Here is an 18,887-nt window from a genome sequence, read left to right on the forward strand (position 1 = left end):
AAAACACACACACACACTCTGTGCACAGTAAGTTCTAGTCTTCCCTTGCAACTTTGCACACATGCATGGCAAACATAACTATCTGTTATCATTTTCGTTCATGAATGCAACCCTTCCTTTAAACCCTTTCCCCTCGAAAAACAAAGAAACATACAAACAAGTCGGTACAGGTAAAGGTGGTCAAATAACCGTGTTTTATCATATGGGATCAAGATTTTAGAGATCTACACTTCTCTAGGGCCAGTTTTATGTGGGTGGTGCCCATCTTCTCTCCTGGCCCGGAGTATAAGAGTCGGGAACCTATTTCCAGCTGGGTGGACTGGAGAGCGCTCGGAAAAATTGAGAGGCAAGCACTCTAACCACTATGCTAGTCCGAACAAGTGCATAATTTAACAAGTCGCGTAAGACGAAATAATAACATTTAGTCAAGCTGTCGAACTCACAGAATGAAACTGAACGCACTGCATTTTTTCACCAAGACCACATACTCGTAGTTTCGTCAGTCCACCGCTCGTGGCAAAGGCAGTGAAATCGACAAGCCATGCAGAATAGTGCGGTAGTGGTAGCGCTGAGCAGGATAACACGCTTTTCTGTATGACTATTCTTATTAGCTTACTGAGTTTGTTTTTAATCCAAACATATCATATCTATATGTTTTTGGAATCAGGGACCGACAAGGAAAATGATGAAATTGTTTTTAAATCGATTTCGGAAAACTAATTATAATCATAATTTTTATATTTTTAATTTTCAGAGCTTGTTCAATGTTTGTAATCCAAATATAACATATGTATATGTTTTTTGAATCAGAAAATGACGAAGAATAAAATAAAACTGTTTTTGGATCGTTTAATAAAAAAATTATTTTAATTATAAGTTTCCGATTTTTAATGACCAAACTCATTCATTAGTTTTTAAGCCACCAAGCTGAAATTCAATACCTAAGTCCGGCCTTCGTCAAAGATTGCTTTGCCAAAATTTCAATCAATTTGATTGAAAAATGAGGGTGTGACAGTGCCGCCTCAACTTTTACAAAAAGCCGGATATGACGTCATCAAAGGTATTTATTGAACAAGTCGCGTAAGGCGAAAATACATTTAGTCAAGCTCAGTCGAACTCAAAAAATAAAACTGAACGCATTGCATTTTTTCCGCAAGACTGTACACTCGTAGCATCGTCTGTCCCCCGCTCGTGGCAAAGGCAGTGAAATCAACAATCCAGAAAAGCGCGGTAGCGGTTGTGCTGAGGAGGATAGCACGCTTTTCTATATCTCTATTCTTTTTAACTCTCTGAACGTGTTTTTAATCCAAACATATCATATCTATATGTTTTTGGAATCAGGAACGGACAAGGAATAAGATAAAATTGTTTTTAAATCGATTTAGGAAATTTAATTTTAATCATAATTTTTATATTTTTAATTTTCAGAGCTTGTTTTTAATCCGAATATAACATATTTATATGTTTTTGGAATCAGAAAATGATGTAGAAGTGCCGCCTCAACTTTTACAAACTGCCGGATATGACGTCATCAAAGACATGTATCGACAAAATGAAAAAAACGTCTGGGGATAACATACCCAGGAACTCTCATGAAAAATGTCATAAAGATCGGTCCAGTAGTTTACTCTGAATCGCTCTACAAACACACACAGACACACAGACACACATACACCACGACCCTCGTCTCGATTCCCCCTCGATGTTAAAATATTTAGTCAAAACTTGACTAAATATAAAGAACTTCCTACCTCTTGCAGTACAGGTATGACAGGGGGTCTGCATTGCTGCAGGTAATGTATCATCATCAGAATGTAGCCGTACGATGACAGGCTTCCACGGGAAGCATCACCAATGTAACACACCTGTCCAAAAGCAACATTTTCTTCTGGTTATGAAGTAAGGCAGAATAACAAAGAAAGAACAGACACCAACCAAGTGCTCGAGGCTGGGAAATACAAAAAAAGTGAGTGAGTGAGTGAGTGAGTGAGTGAGTGAGTGAGTGAGTGAGTGAGTGAGTGAGTGAGTGAGTGAGTAGTATAGTCTTGAATTAACCACGTGGAAGTGACGTCATATACTCCAAGAAGAGCAACCCTTTGAGATTCACTCTGTGGGACCATGAACCTCACAAGGGGCTAAATCGAGTTATTGCCAACTGACTGGTCTTCATTTTACAGGGATGAAAGAATGATGGCAATGTGCCTTGTCTTCCAACAAATAGAAGTCATTGCATTTCACCTTTCATGATAGCAAGTGCAAAAAATTGTTTCACAAACAAAAAGTATGAATCATGAGCAGCAGAAAAGCTAACACTAAAATGTATTTCTCATAAACTGATTAAAGTTGACATAAAAACTTTCAGCCCCAAACATCTCATTATTATTTTTTGGGCAGAAATTATCTTTATGACCTTGGCGACACTGAGTTACCTTGGCAAAAACCTTGACAGCGTAGCCCAATATTCTGACCCGTGGATCGATCTCACTGTAGCACCGCAGCAGTCTGGTGTTCCTTTGTGCCTGTAACATGTATTTGACAGAAAAGTCAGACAATAATAATCTACTGGTTAAAGTGGTTGCTGATGTTACTTAAAAAAAAAAAAAAAAAATTGATGTAATGCATCGAGGCGGCAGTCACCTTTAGGAAATTATCACTTGAAATGACTACCACAGTGGTGGCTGCATTTGTTTGTCACTCATGCATACAGTAGTACCTGCCATATCCGGTCACCCATTAGTCATTGCAAAGGTGACCGCAAATATCAGGTGGCCGTTCATTACAGGCCCCCTCCTCCTCCAAAAAAAACCCCAAAACACGATCAAGTTTTCATGAAGAAAAAAAAGCGATCATCCACGAGCCGCCGATTCATTGTCTCTGTTAGTTTTGCTTTCGTTTATACATCTTAATTATTTGCGTGTTTAACTCGATCGTCCTGGCTAAGCTATTGTTTTGTATGTTTCTATGTGTGTTGTTTGGATTATTATATATGTATTTGAGTGTCAGATAAACAAGTGTTTCAAACTCACATCAGCTGTGATCGATCCGGAAGTGACTGCCGTAAATGTACATGTATGTGCATGTCTGTATTTACAGTTTGCGCATGCGTAAGTATTCATGTCGTCTGCTCGTGCTGTGCCGTCTGTGCACACAACACACACACACACACACACACACACACACCGTCACACACACACACACACATACACACACACACACACACACACACACACACACACACACACACACACACACACACACACACACACCGTCACACACACACACACACATACACACACACACACACACACACACACACACACACACACACACACACACACACACACACAAGCTGGATATTAATGATTTCGCCCGCGAAAGTGACAAGTGGCCGTTAAGTGGCCGCTCCTGTCGAGTAAGAGGGGCACCTTAGGGCAAAAATCAGTGACCGTTGACCGCGTCAGACAGGTTAACGGCCATTAAGAGTCAATTATAGAAGGAAAAAACTCATTAGTCATGGGAAAGCTGGCCGCTCCGGGCAGGTTCACGCCCACGAAAGGGCCGGAAATGGAAGGGACTACTGTATTACTAACACCTGCTTACAAGATCTCTTGAGTGTTATCATGATCATTCTCACTCTCTTCTCTCGAATTCTCACAACTCTACACGCCTGCAACTAACTGGCTGCAATTCTGGTTCCGCTATATATATATTCCTGAAGACTAGTCATAGTATCAGCAAATCTCAGCATTCTTAAAGCCTTGAAGGATTTTATTCTAATATAAAATTTACATGACTTAGTCATTACCTAAAGTTCTTTTACTTCTTCCCAGGTAATTCACAACACTCCACATTCCTGTATCTGTAAACAACATCTAAAATTAATACCAGTCACTGACGCCAATATTAAGCAGTGGAGGGGTGTGATCAGAGACTACTTCGTTCGTCTTGCCATGTCTTCTGGCAGCACTACTTCATTCAACACCCGAGTGAATATCACAGGTGTTAAATTACAAAAATTCTCTTCTTTGGTTACCAGAAATCCAAAAACAGATGGACTGCTAGCGTTCCAAACTTCAGAATAAAAAAACAAGACTGGTAGGTAAATGAAACGTTTTATATTGACAAAATGCAAATGTAATGTGCGTTTTTTGTCAATAATAAATGTTCCGTTTACCAACCAGTCCTGGTTTCTTTATTTTGGTTACCAGAGTGTTGTAGAGACTGATGTCTCCCTCGAGGCGTGATTCACGATCGGTGAACTTGACGATGGGAACTTTGGCGGTGGGGATGGAGATGACGTTGTACAGGTTGCGTCTCTGCATCAGTTTCTTGGCCACCGTTTCAATGATCTCTACCACATCTATGTCCTGAAACAACAAACAAAATCAATGAGAGAGTTAGATAAAAGAACACAACATAAAAATCTGTTTACCTGGTAAGATAGGTATTCTTAAACCAGAAAGGACACATGCTTTCACTAATGCACCCACACACACACACACATGGCAATTACATTTTTTTTTTAATACGCTTTGGTCTTGAAATCGAAAATTTCAACAATACAGTTTCATTTAATTAATATACTTACTCAACTCACATAAATAGCATTAACTTCAGTTCATTGCTTAGGTATTGAAGTAGTACTCGACCCTGGTACAGGGGGAGGTAACTCCCAAAACAAAACAAGTCCGTAGTCAAGGACAGGAGTCACCTCCCCTACGGGTAACCCCGCGCATGCGCGAGCCCTGCTACCGGTCATCATTCCCCCATGGAAACACACACCTTCAACACATAAAAATGTTAGCGGGGATGGTTGGGAGGGTATGAACTACGTGAGTTAATTAAATTAAAATTTATTGTTGAAATTTTCGATTCAATCACATATTCTTACGTCAACTCACATAAATAGCAGATTGCACATAAAGGCGGTGGGGTACTCACATTATTCTCTAGGAAGTATCTGGCCTGCGGCAACCATTGCTGGAAGGCAGCTAGTACCGTCCGGGCGAGTGCTGGCAATGTCCCGAAGGTAGTAGCTGAGAAAGACGTCCTGAGATGTCCAGTAAGCGGCGTTAAGAACGTCTGACATCCTTCCAGATTTGAGGAGAGCTAATGAAATCGCCCATGCCCGAGCCTCATGCGTTCGAGGCGAACGTAGAGGGAGGACTGACTGCCCCCCCCCCCCCCCCCTTGAGTCTGCCACCACTGATATGCAAGCCTTATAAGTATGGAAGACCATCTGGTAAGCGTGGTTCTTGCGATGTCTTTATTTCTAACTGTGTTCAGTGAAATAAATAGCAATTTCTGATTAGATGCTCTGAGCGGCGCGGTGCGAGACAAATACGCCTTAAGCGCTCGTACCGGGCAATTAGAAAGATCCGGATCGCCGGGCGCCAAAATGTCCCGGAGAGGCCGAATGGAAATAGCTGGTGAAAGCTGGTCCGGTTTTTGATTCTTTGCGAGAAAATCGGGACGAAAACGCAGTGAGACAGAACCGTCTCTGTCGAACGCGATGTCACGGTCTAGGCCGGAAAGGCCATGGATCTCGCTACCTCTCCGCGCCGAAGTGAGCAGGATTAGCATGAGAGTCTTACGCGTAAGATTAGAGAGGCTAGCGTCTTGTAACGGTTCAAATGCACTAGAACGTAAGAATTCTAATACTAGAAGAACATCCCAAGCCGGGACCGAAGTCCTTGCTGCTGCGGTACTGAGGGCGGCGCCCTTCAACACGCTCGCGATGACTCCCCCAAGGGAGATGGAGCGCCCGAGCTGTTTAAGTGTCACGGAAATGGCGGACCGGCGTACTCTTAGAGTAGACGCTGCACGACCCTGTGAGGAGAGCCATGCCAGATGGTTTGCGACCTGCATCGATCGCGGAGCGACCGGGTTAACACCATTAACTGCACACCATCTAGTCCAAGACAGCCAATGCGATGAATAAACAGAGGAGGTGGAACGCCTGTGTGCCTTCTGGACCAAGTCCAGAGTGAGATCAGAGGCGCCTGAGCGCCTCAATGATCTCCGCACAGTCTCCAGGCGTGAAGGTCCAGGAACTGGGGGCGATCGTGCGGAATCCCCGTACTGGGCTGAAGCAGCTCCCCTCACCTGAGGCCGAGAGGGATCGGAGGGCCGCTGGCGAGCCGCAAAAGGTCCAATGCTGGCTCGGCCAGCGGGGAGCCACGAGAAGAAGACGAAGCCGCTCTAGGTCGGCCTTTCGCAGGACCTTTCCGATGAGCCGAAGGGGTGGGAAGGCGTAAGCCTCTAACCCTGTCCAGTTGATCGCCATCGCGTTGATCTTCCACGCCTCCGGATCCGGAAAGGGGGAGATGAAGATCGGGAGGCGACGAGAGAATCTCGTGGCAAAGAGATCGATCATCGGGCGCTCTACTTGCGCCCAAAGGCGTAGGAGCGCCTGATGGGTAATGGTCCACTCTGTATGAAGAACCTGGGAGGAACGGCTGAGAGCGTCGGCCAAGACGTTCAGACAGCCGGGCAGATAGCGAGCCGAGATCAGAATCTGATGGTGAGCGCATCAAGAGAGTATCTCGCATGCTCGGCTGGACAACAGCTGAGACCGAGAGCCTCCCTGCTTGTTGAGATAAGCAGCCACCGTCGTGTTGTCTGTATGGATCAACACGTGGTTGCCCCGGAGGGCGGAGACAAAATGCCGTAGGCCCAAGAACACCGCCTCGAGCTCGAGGCGGTTGATGTGCCATAGCTGCTGCTCTGGTGACCACCGACCGAAAGTTGTGTGTGCGTCCAAGTGAGCTCCCCAGCCCTTCTGAGACGCGTCCGAGAAAAGATGCGTGGAGGGAGGAGGTAGCGCTATGGGCACGCCCTGCGTGAGCCAGAGAGTGTTCATCCACTGACGCGTGGTCTGCTGAAACCAGCCCCCGAGAGGGACTGAAACATCCCATCCCTGGGAGGCCGGGTTCCAGACTGAACTGAGTGCCTCCTGAAATGGGCGCTTGTGTGCCCTGCCGAGTGGGATGAGAGTCGACATGGACTCCGTCTGGCCCTGGAGCGACGCAAGCGTCCTGGCTTGAGCCGAATGTCGCCCTGACAGGGAAGACAGGAGGGCCTGCAGTTTGTCGATACGTCGTTGAGTGGGACGGACCGTGTATCGAATACCATGCCCAGGTATGTAAAGGTCTGTGACGGAGTCAACTCGGACTTGGTCCGGTTGACCTGAAAGCCGAGAGCCTGTGCCTGGGCAAGAACGAACTGGGTATGCTGGTGGCAGAGTACTTCTTGCTGATTAAGTATCAGCCAGTCGTCTAAGTACACTCTGAGACGAACGCCGTGCCGCCGCACAAGGGCGCAAAACTGGCGCACCACCATCGTGAATACCCAGGGGGCGAGTGAAAGCCCGAAGGGTAGAGCTCGAAACTGAAACACTCGGTCCCCCCACACGAAATGCAGCCACTTCCGGTCTGCCTCGTGCATGAGGATATGGAAGTAAGCGTCCGTCAGGTCGACGGACGTCACCCAGTCTAGGGGACGAAGCGCCTCCCTGACGGTCGCTGGCGTTTCCATTGTGAACCGAACTTTGCACAGAAAGCAGTGCAGAGGCGAAAGATCCAAGACCGGACGCCACCCTCCGGACGCCTTGGGTACGACGAAAATCCTGCCGTAGAACCCCAAAGAGGAGTGGTCGAGAACCTCTTCTATTGCATGTTTCTGCAGCAATAGAAGGATCTCTGCTTGGATTGCCTCCCGAGCGTCGGCGCTGACCGGAAACCGGAAATTGGCCGGCGCTCTGGACAGAGGTGCTTTGTCTTCCTGCCAAGGAAGACGGAACCCCGACCGAATCACCCCCATGATCCAGAGACTGTCTGTCCGGGACAGCCATGCTGGAAGGGCCCGGCAGAGGCCGCCCGCTACCAAAGGGGTAGAGGCTTGGGGGGTGATTGGATCGGGGGTGTCTCATTGGGGGTTGGGCTTGCGCCCAGACCCCCGCTTCCCGAAGGAAGGCTTACGCTGGTAAGGGCGGGACCTCGAGCTGCCTCTTCCTGCGTGGGACGCCTTCTGCCCAGAAGACTTGGAAGGCGCTGGGGCAGACCCTCGTGGTTTGTTGCTCTGCTGCTTGAGAGCAAGCTCCGTCAGCTGAACCACATGCTGGTCGCAGGTTTCTTCGGCTTGCCTCCGAAGAGCTTCCAGTGACCACGACCCCAACAACGCCCCCTCGGAGAAGGGAGAGACTCGCAAAGAGTCTATGGTGGCTTTGTCAGTCAAACGCGAGCCGTGGAGAAGGGCCTCACGTCTCCAAAACACAACTTGTGAATAGAGACATCTGGGTGTCAGTGACCTTCGCCAGAGCAGCCCGGAGCATGGCTGCGTCTGCCTCAACCGCGTCATCCCGAAATTTAAAAGGTTCAATGGATGACGTAATGGCTCTCGTCAAAGACCTAATCAGCGTTTCCGCCAGAGAGGAAAGCTCAAGGGAGGAACGCCCGCTCTCCTCTCGCCCTAGGAGACCCTGTTCCATGCAAACGGCGGTTCTCTCGCGGCTATACCCGTCTTGCCGTGACGAGCCAATTCCGCTGTCACCGGAAGTGGTGCTTTGGGCAACGAAAACGAGAAGAGGAGGGAGTGCGGCTTGCTCGGAAGCCGCGTTCTCCTCGAATTGGCTGGTGGGCCGCCGCCTAGCTGCTTGTGCCGAGGCCAACCAAGGCTGAGCAGATGCAGGAGCATTGCCATGAGCGACCAAAAGAGGGAAGGGTGAGGCAGCGTCTGCACCCAACACCTGAGCCATCGCAAAAGGGACAGAAGGCGACTCGACAAAGCGAAACCGCGCCTTAGCATCCCCGATGCCCGCAAAATCCGCCATAGCGGAAGGAGGAGGAGCAGCGGAAGGAGGAGGAGCAGCGAAAGTAGATTCGGCCGAGACACCTTCGGGAAAATACCGCAAAGTGATCTCCGCCGCCAACTCCAGAGTAGGGCCAAGCTTGCTGGGGATACGCAAAGGAGGATCTGACTCAGAACAATCGTCATCACCCTTTATTCCCTCGAAGCAACCTTCCTGTTCTTCGTCAGAATAGTGGTCCGGAATCCCACCGGAAACCCACACATCCGCCGGAACACGAGAGGAGGAAGTGGCCAAAGTCGGCTGAGCAAAACTTGGAAGTGCAGAACCACTAGCCAAGAATTGCAAAGCGACAGCGCTACCGGAAACGCCGAAGCGGAACCGGTAGTAGCGGACGGAAGTCGGTGCATCACCGGAGCCGGAATAGCAGGGTCACTGCTACCGGAAACACCGATGTGCTGCCCTCCGCCGGAAATGCTCGCCGAAGCAAACCCGGAAGTGGAGAGCGACATTCCGTGGGTAGCCACGACAGGAAACCCCGAGGGGAGACCGGAGGAGGCTACCACCTGCGTACTAGTGAGGGGAACAGCCGAACCGGAAGTAGCAGGCCGTTGTCCGCCGACAACCTCTCCCAGGCCGAAAACGGACAAGGAAGCTGTTGCTGCCTGCCCCCCAGAGGCCGGAACAGCCGAAGCTGAACCCAGGGAGACAGACTGGCGCGCGTCACCGCTCCCCCGCACGGACGCCACAGGGGCAGAATGCAGCCAAGGAGGAGTCGTCCGAAATCCCGGCGGAAATGCAGAAGCGAAACCAGAGATCTGTAGCAACAGGGAAAACAGGTATGTGAGAGCCCCCCCAAAATTGAGAGCCCCCCCAAAATTGAGAACTCCCACTAACACCACCCAACGCCGGAGCGCTAGAGACGGGCGGTGCTGAGACACCAAACTCCCCTGGAAAACCAGGTGAATCGGTTAACAGACCAGAACAGTCCGATCCGATATCAGCAGAAGTAATGGTGGCTGACGCACGAAGCCGAGAAAGAGATGAAACGTCCCCCACGCCAGGCGGTAGGGAAGCGACCGTCGAGCGAGCCACGCTCCTTTCAGCCGAATGCATAGACTGCAAATCTTGCTTAAGCGCGGCAAACATGGACAAAAGTTCATCCCTAGTCACAACATCACTCGGCCGAGAAACAGGCGAGAGCAAAGGGGGTGACTGAAACACCCGTGCAGACGACGTAGAGTCGATAGACACGCGTGCAGACTCCTTAGTTGCGGGATCGAAAACCTGCACTACAGACGGCTTAGCCGGGGTAGAAGCTACCGAGGTTCGTGTCTTGGGCTTCGCTTTGGCTTTATCTTTATCTTTATCCTTCCCCGGGGAAGCGAGAAGAGAGACTTGCTTCGACTTGCTCTTCGAGCCTTTATCCGCCATAATGAAACGAAGTGCCAACGAAACACGTGGTGACAAAATTTCACAGGGAAGGCGAAAATTACAAACTGTCGAAACGCGTTGCGAAAACAAAAACGTTCTTACCAAGAAGAAGAGACGCAACGCAGGAAACCAAGGTCAAATGGCCTTCCACAAAGGCCAAGGCAAAAAATTGCCAGAGAACTACAACACGTCCTATCAGTAGTGCTGAAGTGGGTGGAATGATGACCGGTAGCAGGGCTCGCGCATGCGCGGGGTTACCGGTAGGGGAGGTGACTCCTGTCCTTGACTACGGACTTGTTTTTTTGGGGGGAGTTACCTCCCCTTGTACCAGGGTCGAGTACTACTTCAATACCTAAGCAATGAACTGAAGTTAATGCTATTTATGTGAGTTGACGTAAGAATATGTGATTGAATGAAAACATTAACTGCACAGAAGCATCCACTTGTGTAATTAAAAACGCACACACACATTCACACACAATGTTTATCTCACCTCAACTGTTTTCCCTCTCAAGGTCATGCAAATGTCAAGGTCACTTTGATAGAAGCCAAAGCCATTGCAGGATGACCCAAACAATGCAAAATTGGCATCTATGGAGAGGAAAAAAACAGAAAATTAAAAAAAATATTAAAAAAACAAATGAATGGCACCTTCAGATTAAGGCATCATTCTGTCACATTAGTCATGTTTAAACTTTGATGCTTAGTAAGTTAGTTGCTTTTCTACAGTACACTAAAGGTCCTTTTTTTCCCATCTTCTCAGAATTTTCTTCACAAAGCTCTGTAATTAACCCTCAATTCTATGACTTCCCCCTGTTTTTAGACTTTGATCTGAGATTGTATTAATGAAGTTCTAAGACAGAGGGACCCACAAATGTCAATCATATTTGCTCAAGATAATTGTGGTGCATTAGACACCTACACAGAACACTCACAGATGGACCCCCCCCCCCCCCCCACGCAAACAAGCTTATACTGCACCTGGATAGATCTGCCGTATGAAATGCTCAAGATCCTTGACCACACGTTCCCTCTTCTGCATCTGTATTTCATTTGGGCTGAAGTCACCTGTTTATGATACAAGGTTATACACTTAAATTATTACCAAAAAATGAGCGTACTCCATGCAAACATGCTCCATCACACCGTTAATTAAATTTACCAATACGTTTAAAACACATGCTTCTTTCAATGTTTACTGACAAAAACTGCGCTCATATGTCAAAATATTGTATCAGCTTTGGCATGCGCTTGTGAAGGAAAGTAGGCTCGTCAATCATGCATACAAAATATGGAAAAATCGTATTGGTTCCCAGGTCTGCATGATAATACTCTCAAAAGGAAAACTCTGTCAAATAACATTTTACCGGCAATCTTTAATGATTACCAATTTCATTACCAGTATTTTCAAATTCAGACCTTCAACATACCTGAAGTTTTTACAATTTCTGATAACATTAAATCGAAAATTTTTAAGTAAATTTTCATTTCATTAATATACTTACCCGAATCACATAAAGAGCATTGACGCAGTCTGAATAGCTAAGGTCTGAAAAGGCTACCCGTCTTAAAGTTTAAAAGGGAAGCAACCCAACCACAAAAAAGGTAAACACAGCTATGGCAATGACCATATACCCGGGGAGTTACCTCCCCTGCTGGGTATGTGACGTCACTTCCACTGCTGCACCACGTGGTATACTCATTCGACATTAAAGAAAACTAAAATATCATAAGCGGGGTTGGCGGGAGGGAATACACTATGTGATTCAGGTAAGTATATTAATGAAATGAAAATTTACTTAAAAATTTTCGATTAAATTACATATTCTTACTCCGAATCACATAAAGAGCAGATAGCATCAACAAGGCGGTGGGAATGAAAAACCAAACTCACTCTTAAAACCTTGCCAAAAAACTGGCCTGCTGCCAAAAGGTCAGGAAAAAGGCTCAGTGAGAAAGAAAATCTAACTCACCCTAAACCCTAGCCAGGAACTGGCCCACTGCCAAAAAGGCAGGTAAGGGCCTGAGACCCATCCTGATTGACAGCCGAGATGTCTCTCAGGCAAAAAAGTTGCGAAAGACAACATCAGAGAGCCAGAAATCTGAGCCCAGCACTTCTTCCGATCTCCTGGACCAAACGACCCAGAAAGAGACCCCAGCCTTGGATTAACCCGAGCCGAGTAGGGGGAAAGACAAGCTGCCCCCCCCCCTTTTCTATTGGAAGGAAATGCCGCCCTAGAAACGATCCGTGCGTAAGGATGTCCACTCAGAACAGTGAAGGACAAACCTCACGGAGACCGTAAGACAATCATGCCAAAGTACGCAAACCTTGGGAAGGAGTGAAGCCCGAAAGGACTGTGAGATAAAAGTCAGCTCCAGAAAAGAGTGATTAATATCCACCAAGATAGAGAGGGAGACAACTGAGTACAAGGTACCAGAGCCCACCTCGACAGGGAAATCCCGAAAAAGAGACGTTCGCCGGTAATCCTCTACCAGTCAATGCGAAAGCAGAGAGAGAGGTAATACGAGGAAGTAGATCGCGTCTGACTAACTCTGAAAGACTGAGACTGTCAGACGTAGAGATCAACGGGCAAACGCCGTAGTCATAGTTGCCTGTGGTAGAAGGGTGACTGTAAAAGGAAACCCGACCCAACGGAAGTCGTCCTGATTCACCTCGTGCTAGGACGAGGAAGAAGAGGAAGAGCCAAATTGGATTGGATTGGATTGGATAAGATTTACAGTCACAGGAACCGAAAATGCCATAGCCGCCCACGCTAGACAGGAGGCTATAGCACGGGCTAAGGCTGAAAGCCATGAAGCCCGAAGAACAACCATGTACCAACAGTACACAGGTAAACATAAGAAACGTAAGTTTCGGCTGTCAAACCAGATGCTGGGCTAAAAGCCCACAGCAAAGAAAAACCGGAACATTAGCTAACCCTCTGCCCAAAAGGAGAGGAGTAGCCAAAAAACCTGAGAGAGGTGTTAAGCCACAAAGAATGACTCCTCAAACATACATTGCCAAAGACAATGCCCCCTCAGGAAAATCTGAATGTTACTTCCGAGGCCAACTCAAGCGCAGCTTAAGTTTGGACGAAACACCAGAACGAGTCTGATCGCTAGAGAAAGACAGAGTCAGCCTCGGCGAAAGACAAACCAGGACCAAGTCCAGAAGCTTGTGGCCAAAAGTGAGAAAAGACGAGGAAGCCTGACGACAGGAGACCCCACTCGAACAGAAATCGTCCTATTTCATCTCCTGCTTAAGATGAGAATAAAGGAAGAAAGTCTAAGTCCGAAGCCACAAGAAAAGGGAAAACAACAACCATCACCGCCAACAGGTGGAATGGCTGTTGCACCAGCCGAGGCTAAAAAACCTGGATGCCCTAAGGTCAGCCGTTGTTCCAAAACTCAGACGTACCTATGAAGCGTCTGTGAAAGAAACAACCTCTCCGGTAAAACCGGAAGTGCCACTGCAGCAGCCCGTGGCTGAACTACTGTTACACTCACTGAGGACTGAAGCAGTATACCCAAAGAACAGCGCTAGATCAGACCAGAAGAGACCTCAGCGGGTGCTCGAGCTGATGGGCCTAGATCACTGTTAAAAGATCGGACTCAAGCATAAGCAAATATGCACACATAAGATCGATGGGAGTCGCCCGACCTCACCACTCCCACAACTATTGGCTGTGTCCAGAGACCATCCAATGAAAATTGCAAGTAGGAGACCCCCCCGCCATCGCCCAAGCGAAGGGCGGAGGAGGGGGGGGTGTGTGATCGAGGGCACTTCCTTGTGGGGAGAGGCTTGCTGCTATGGCTGTCCTCCTTCCTGCCCAAAAGTGATCTATTTCTCGACAATCGAGAATCAGGCAGAGACTGCCTATTGGCCTCCGGCTTAAAACGTCCCGAGGCCTGAGCATGCCTCCCATGAGGAGGCTAGCTCTGCTTTAACCCTTGTAGAGAGAAGTCAGTGATCTGCTGATCTCTATTCAACTGAATCTACCTTTCTTTTCTGGTAAAAACACCAAAGTTCGAAAAGTAGGTCCCTCTACCCCGAGCAAAGCCCAAGTGTCTCTCCTAGCCTGCTCAGAGAACTGAGAATGCGAGAGAAACGAGTCCCTCCGACACCTGACTGTAAAATGAGGTGAAGGGAGGACAGCCCCTTTTGCACTTCGTTCGCCCTAGCAGGGCTGACTAACAGAGTGGAGATGTCATCAGAGTCCTGATACACGCTAAGTGTGAAAGGTTCAGTGACTCCGGGAAAGAGCGCGAGGGCGCTCTGACGATCATCTCCGACTGAAAAAGAGGCAAATTTCAAAAACTGACGTCCAAAATCCTCTAAGTTCCTGCATTACCAGAAAGGTGTATGCGGAAGAGCAAAGACACCAGCAAGTTCCGACCCAGCTTCAAAGAAGAGAACTTCTTATAACAAGAAGAAACCAAAACCGAAGCCTGTGTAGCCGAAGACAGCCAAGGCTGAGCGTGTTCCGGAACTGACCCGTGAATAACGAGTAGCAGAACCGGAACCCGTGGATACCACTTCAGGTAGGAGATTGGCGAGCCAAAAACCTGCGAAAGGTGGTACCCACACTGAAGGTGACTATTGAACCGGAAGTAGGAAAAAACTCCTCCTTCGCGGAACGGAAGTCCGACATCGCTGAATGCAACCAAAGAGGAAGCCGATGTACCTCCATAAAATATGTGGAAGAAACCTCCGTCGAGACCTCGCGAGAAACCAAGAGCTTAGACGGAAATCCAGAACATGTCTGATCATTGGCTAAAGACTGTATAACAGAATAGCCAAGAGAACTGACACGGCCGAAGTCACAGTTGCCAGTGGAAAACTACTGAACGGAATGACCGGAAAACCGGAAACCCGTCCACCCGGGAACCGTCCTGTCTCAACCCCTCCCGTAAGAGGGTAAGAAAAAGCGGAGGTAAAATCCGAAGCCACCAGAACTGACTAGACAGTAGACGCAACACCCAACCAGTGAAGAGACTACTTGTCACGGCTGAGGCTGAAAGCCTGAATGCCCGTAGGCCAGACAACGGTCCACTCCAGGAAAGAACACACAGTGTAATTACAAAGGAGGACTTACGCTTCCGGAAAACCGGAACCGCAGCGCCAGCGGCTACCGCCCTTGTACTGAAAACGCCGATGCCCGCAACGGGACAAAGAAGAGAACAAAACAGTGCCGCCGGCGCTGAAAGGGAAGCCGACCCAACACCAGTATGGTGAAAGGAAGATTGCCCTAACAGCCCATAGGGCGGATGCACATCCTCGCTCACCGACATCCGGAAGGAGTGTCCGTAAGAGGAAAAGCGAATCCGGACTGAGCCGGAAACACAGCTGACGAAATCGCACCATGATGCGGAAACGAAGGTTGCGATGACTGGGGCCGGAAGCCCGAACGCCCATAGGCCAGTCAGCGGTCAACTCCAGGGAAGAACACACAGTGTAAATACCAAGGAGGACCTATGCTTCCGGTAAACCGGAAGCGCAGCGCCAGCGGCTACCGCCCGTGCTCTGAAAGCGCCAATGCACGCAACAGGACAAAGAGAGGTCAGAACAGTGCCGCCGGCGCTGAAAGGGAAGCCGACCCAACGCCAGAATGGTGAAAGGAAGACTGCCCTAACAGCCAACTGACTGCGTGTCAGAATAGTCGGGATGACCTTGACCAAAGTCAACTGAACCAGAGGCAAGCTGACGGTCAGGATAAGCCGAAACCGGAAATCCGTCGGACCGAAAACCGTCATGTCCCGTAACCATACCGGATGGCAGGGACGGGAGCGCTGACGACAAGCTTGAAGCCGCCGGAACAGGAAGGGGTGTCGACCCAACACCATAGTGAAGAGAAGAATGCCCCAACTGGCCATAGTCAGGAAGCTGACTCTCAACCACGGACATCCGAGAAGGAGTACCGGGAAGAGAGAAAGCGGATCCGGTCTAAGCCGGAAACACGGCCGGCGAAGCCACACCTTGATGTGGAAACGCTGGTCGTGATGACTGGGGCCGGAAGCCCTGTTGCCCGGAGGCCAGTCCACGGTCAACTCCAACCACTGCCGCTGAATGGGAGTGGAAGGAGGACCTTCGCTTCCGGGAAAACCCGGAAGCGCGACTTCCGAAGGAAACCGCCCTTGCTCAGAATCGAACTCACGCTGAATGGGTATTGAACGAAACTGAGCAGGAAAACGGGAGTGACCCGTGCCAGGTGAGCTCCGTATCTACAGACACCATCCGTTGGCTTCACGAGAGCCAGAGGACAAGCTCGACATACCTTGTAAGCTTCCTGCAGAAGCAGAAGCAGTAGAAGAAGTTCCGGTATCACCGGAAGCCGTCGCAACAGGAAAGGAAAAAGACGTCAAAGAGCGGACATCGCTCCCTGCCGGCGGATGAAAAAGGGTTTCCTCGGGAGTAGCACGCTTCAAAACGTCGCGCACTAAGTTGCGAATCTCTGTAACTAAGGAGCTCAACAAAGAAAAAACAAGAGAGGCTTGCCCGTCTGACGACGACGAGCAAGCCGCCGAAGTGACGCAAGCAGTAGAAATACCGCTCGCGACACCAAGATCCCCGGGGGGAGAAAGGTAACAGACATGACAGTGTTATTCTCTTTGTCCGAAAGGACAACTAGCACAGGTTTAGAACCTAAAGAAGATGATTTAGGCTTAAACTTGCCCTTAACATCGCCCTTGCCACGTCTACTCGCGTTATACGCCATGCCGGCCAAAATGCAAATGGCGGCCAACACAACAACAACAGTTACTGACGAAAATTCACAAGTCCAAAAAGGACGGAAAGTTATCAATAACAAGCCCAAAGTTCTTACGAAAAGCAAGATAAAATGGAAAGAGCTCACCAACTACCAGGTAGAAGATAAGCAGACGGGTAGGTGGTCGGTGGGTGTTATGAAAACTCCAACAACGCACACAGAGCCTATGGAAACACGACCTCTCGTCAGAACTGAAAGATGTCGAAAGAGTATACCACGTGGTGCAGCAATGGAAATGACGTCACATACCCAGCAGGGGAGGTAACTCCCCGGGTATATGGTCATTGCCATAGCTGTGTTTACCTTTTTTGTGGTTGGGTTGCTTCCCTTTTAAACTTTAAGACGGGTAGCCTTTTCAGACCTTAGCTATTCAGACTGCGTCAATGCTCTTTATGTGATTCGGAGTAAGAATATGTAATTTAAGCAAAAAATAATACAATCTTCAAGCACACACTCACAGATGATCTGTGAGACGACTCCATTCATAAGCTCAAGGTGAGCTGGTGATAGAGGCGGCAGAGGATTTACAGGGGGCAGCTTGTCTTCTGGACAGTTGGCCTTGATGTGACCTTCCTGTTCACAGTAGCCGCAGATCACAGCTGGTCCCTGTCAGTCAACAACAAAATGATTACATAATATGATCTGATCATGAGACTCAAAGTCAAAACAAAAAAGTCTTCACAAACTACATCACTACTGTCTGGCACCATACAAGTGTCACTGACACAACTTGGAGCAAGCCAAGATATATTTGACTGAAATAATAACATGCACACACCCACACACACATACAGACATGTGTACACACATACACGCCAACTTAGAAGATATTACCCGCTATTACGAGTTAGTCGTGTGACAGAGTTTTCTTGCACATGAGACTGTAGATGTCTCATGACGGCGTAGCCGAAGTGAGACAGCAGCAGTCGAGTGTAATAGCGATTATGTCTCACAGCATAGGCATAGAAAGACAGAAATGAGTTTTGGGGGACGAAATAACAGGCACAAAACAAGACTGAAAAACACAATTGCCCTTTTCTTCTGTCTTCTTCTGCGTTCGTGGGCTGAAACTCCCACGTACACTCGTGTTTTTTGCACGAGTGGAATTTTACGTGTACGACTGTTTTTTACCCCGCCATTTAGGCAGCCATACGCCGTTTTCGGAGGAAGCATGCTGGGTATTTTCGTGTTTCTATAACCCACCGAACTCTGACATGTATTACAGGATCTTTTTCGTGCACACTTGGTCTTGTGCTTGCGTGTACACACGGGGGTGTTCGGACACCGAGGAGAGTCTGCACACAAAGTTGACCCTGAGAAATAAATCTCTCGCCGAACGTGGGGACGAACTCACGCTGACAGCGGCCAACTGGATACAAATCCAGCGCGCTACCGACTGAGCTACATCCCCGCCCACAATTGCCCTTTTACACATACCCTACTCACGCATGCGCGCAGAAAATAGATTCAATGCGTTTCGTGTCTTTTCTGGTTGAATGTATTCAACAAAGTATCAACCAACGTTTCTGAATCTTTCAATGAAAAAAACCCCAACTTATTTTGAACCAAACAGCACATACCAACGAAAGCTAAACACACAAACGCGCACTAACACAGATTGAATGCAAAGCGCGAACGAACACGGAGGAATTTTGTAGGTCAGGTCGTGGGAAAGTCCACCCGAAATGCTCCAGAGGGGAACTGGTTGTGTTTGTAGTGTTTTTTTTCTCACAGTGATGTTGATGGTTTTTACAGTGCCGTTTTGAAAGAATATTTTCCGAATTTGGGTCACACTTTTGACTTTTGGTTCGTTTATCTCGTAAAAGTAACATTCGAGTGTTTCTAAATCGAAACCTTCCAACACCGCTGGTGCAGATTAG

At 48.3% G+C, this 18,887-nt stretch overlaps 1 protein-coding gene across 2 annotated transcripts in view; it reads right to left on the reverse strand.

Annotated features, from left to right (window-relative positions):
- Positions 1-18,887, reverse strand: part of LOC138966915 (terminal uridylyltransferase 7-like) — a 45,258-nt gene that overhangs the window by 12,534 nt on the left and 13,837 nt on the right. For both annotated transcript variants that reach the window (XM_070339316.1, XM_070339315.1), the window contains exons 12-17: positions 17,466-17,613; positions 11,222-11,308; positions 10,734-10,831; positions 4,206-4,367; positions 2,430-2,519; positions 1,752-1,865 (exon numbers count right to left, since the gene is read on the reverse strand). In XM_070339316.1, the coding sequence (XP_070195417.1) occupies positions 1,752-1,865; positions 2,430-2,519; positions 4,206-4,367; positions 10,734-10,831; positions 11,222-11,308; positions 17,466-17,613 (699 nt within the window). The remainder of the gene's footprint in view (positions 1-1,751; positions 1,866-2,429; positions 2,520-4,205; positions 4,368-10,733; positions 10,832-11,221; positions 11,309-17,465; positions 17,614-18,887) is intronic.

The sequence above is a fragment of the Littorina saxatilis genome, linkage group LG5 (genome assembly GCF_037325665.1).
Source record: "Littorina saxatilis isolate snail1 linkage group LG5, US_GU_Lsax_2.0, whole genome shotgun sequence".
In the NCBI taxonomy this organism is placed as follows: Eukaryota; Metazoa; Mollusca; class Gastropoda; order Littorinimorpha; family Littorinidae; genus Littorina; species Littorina saxatilis.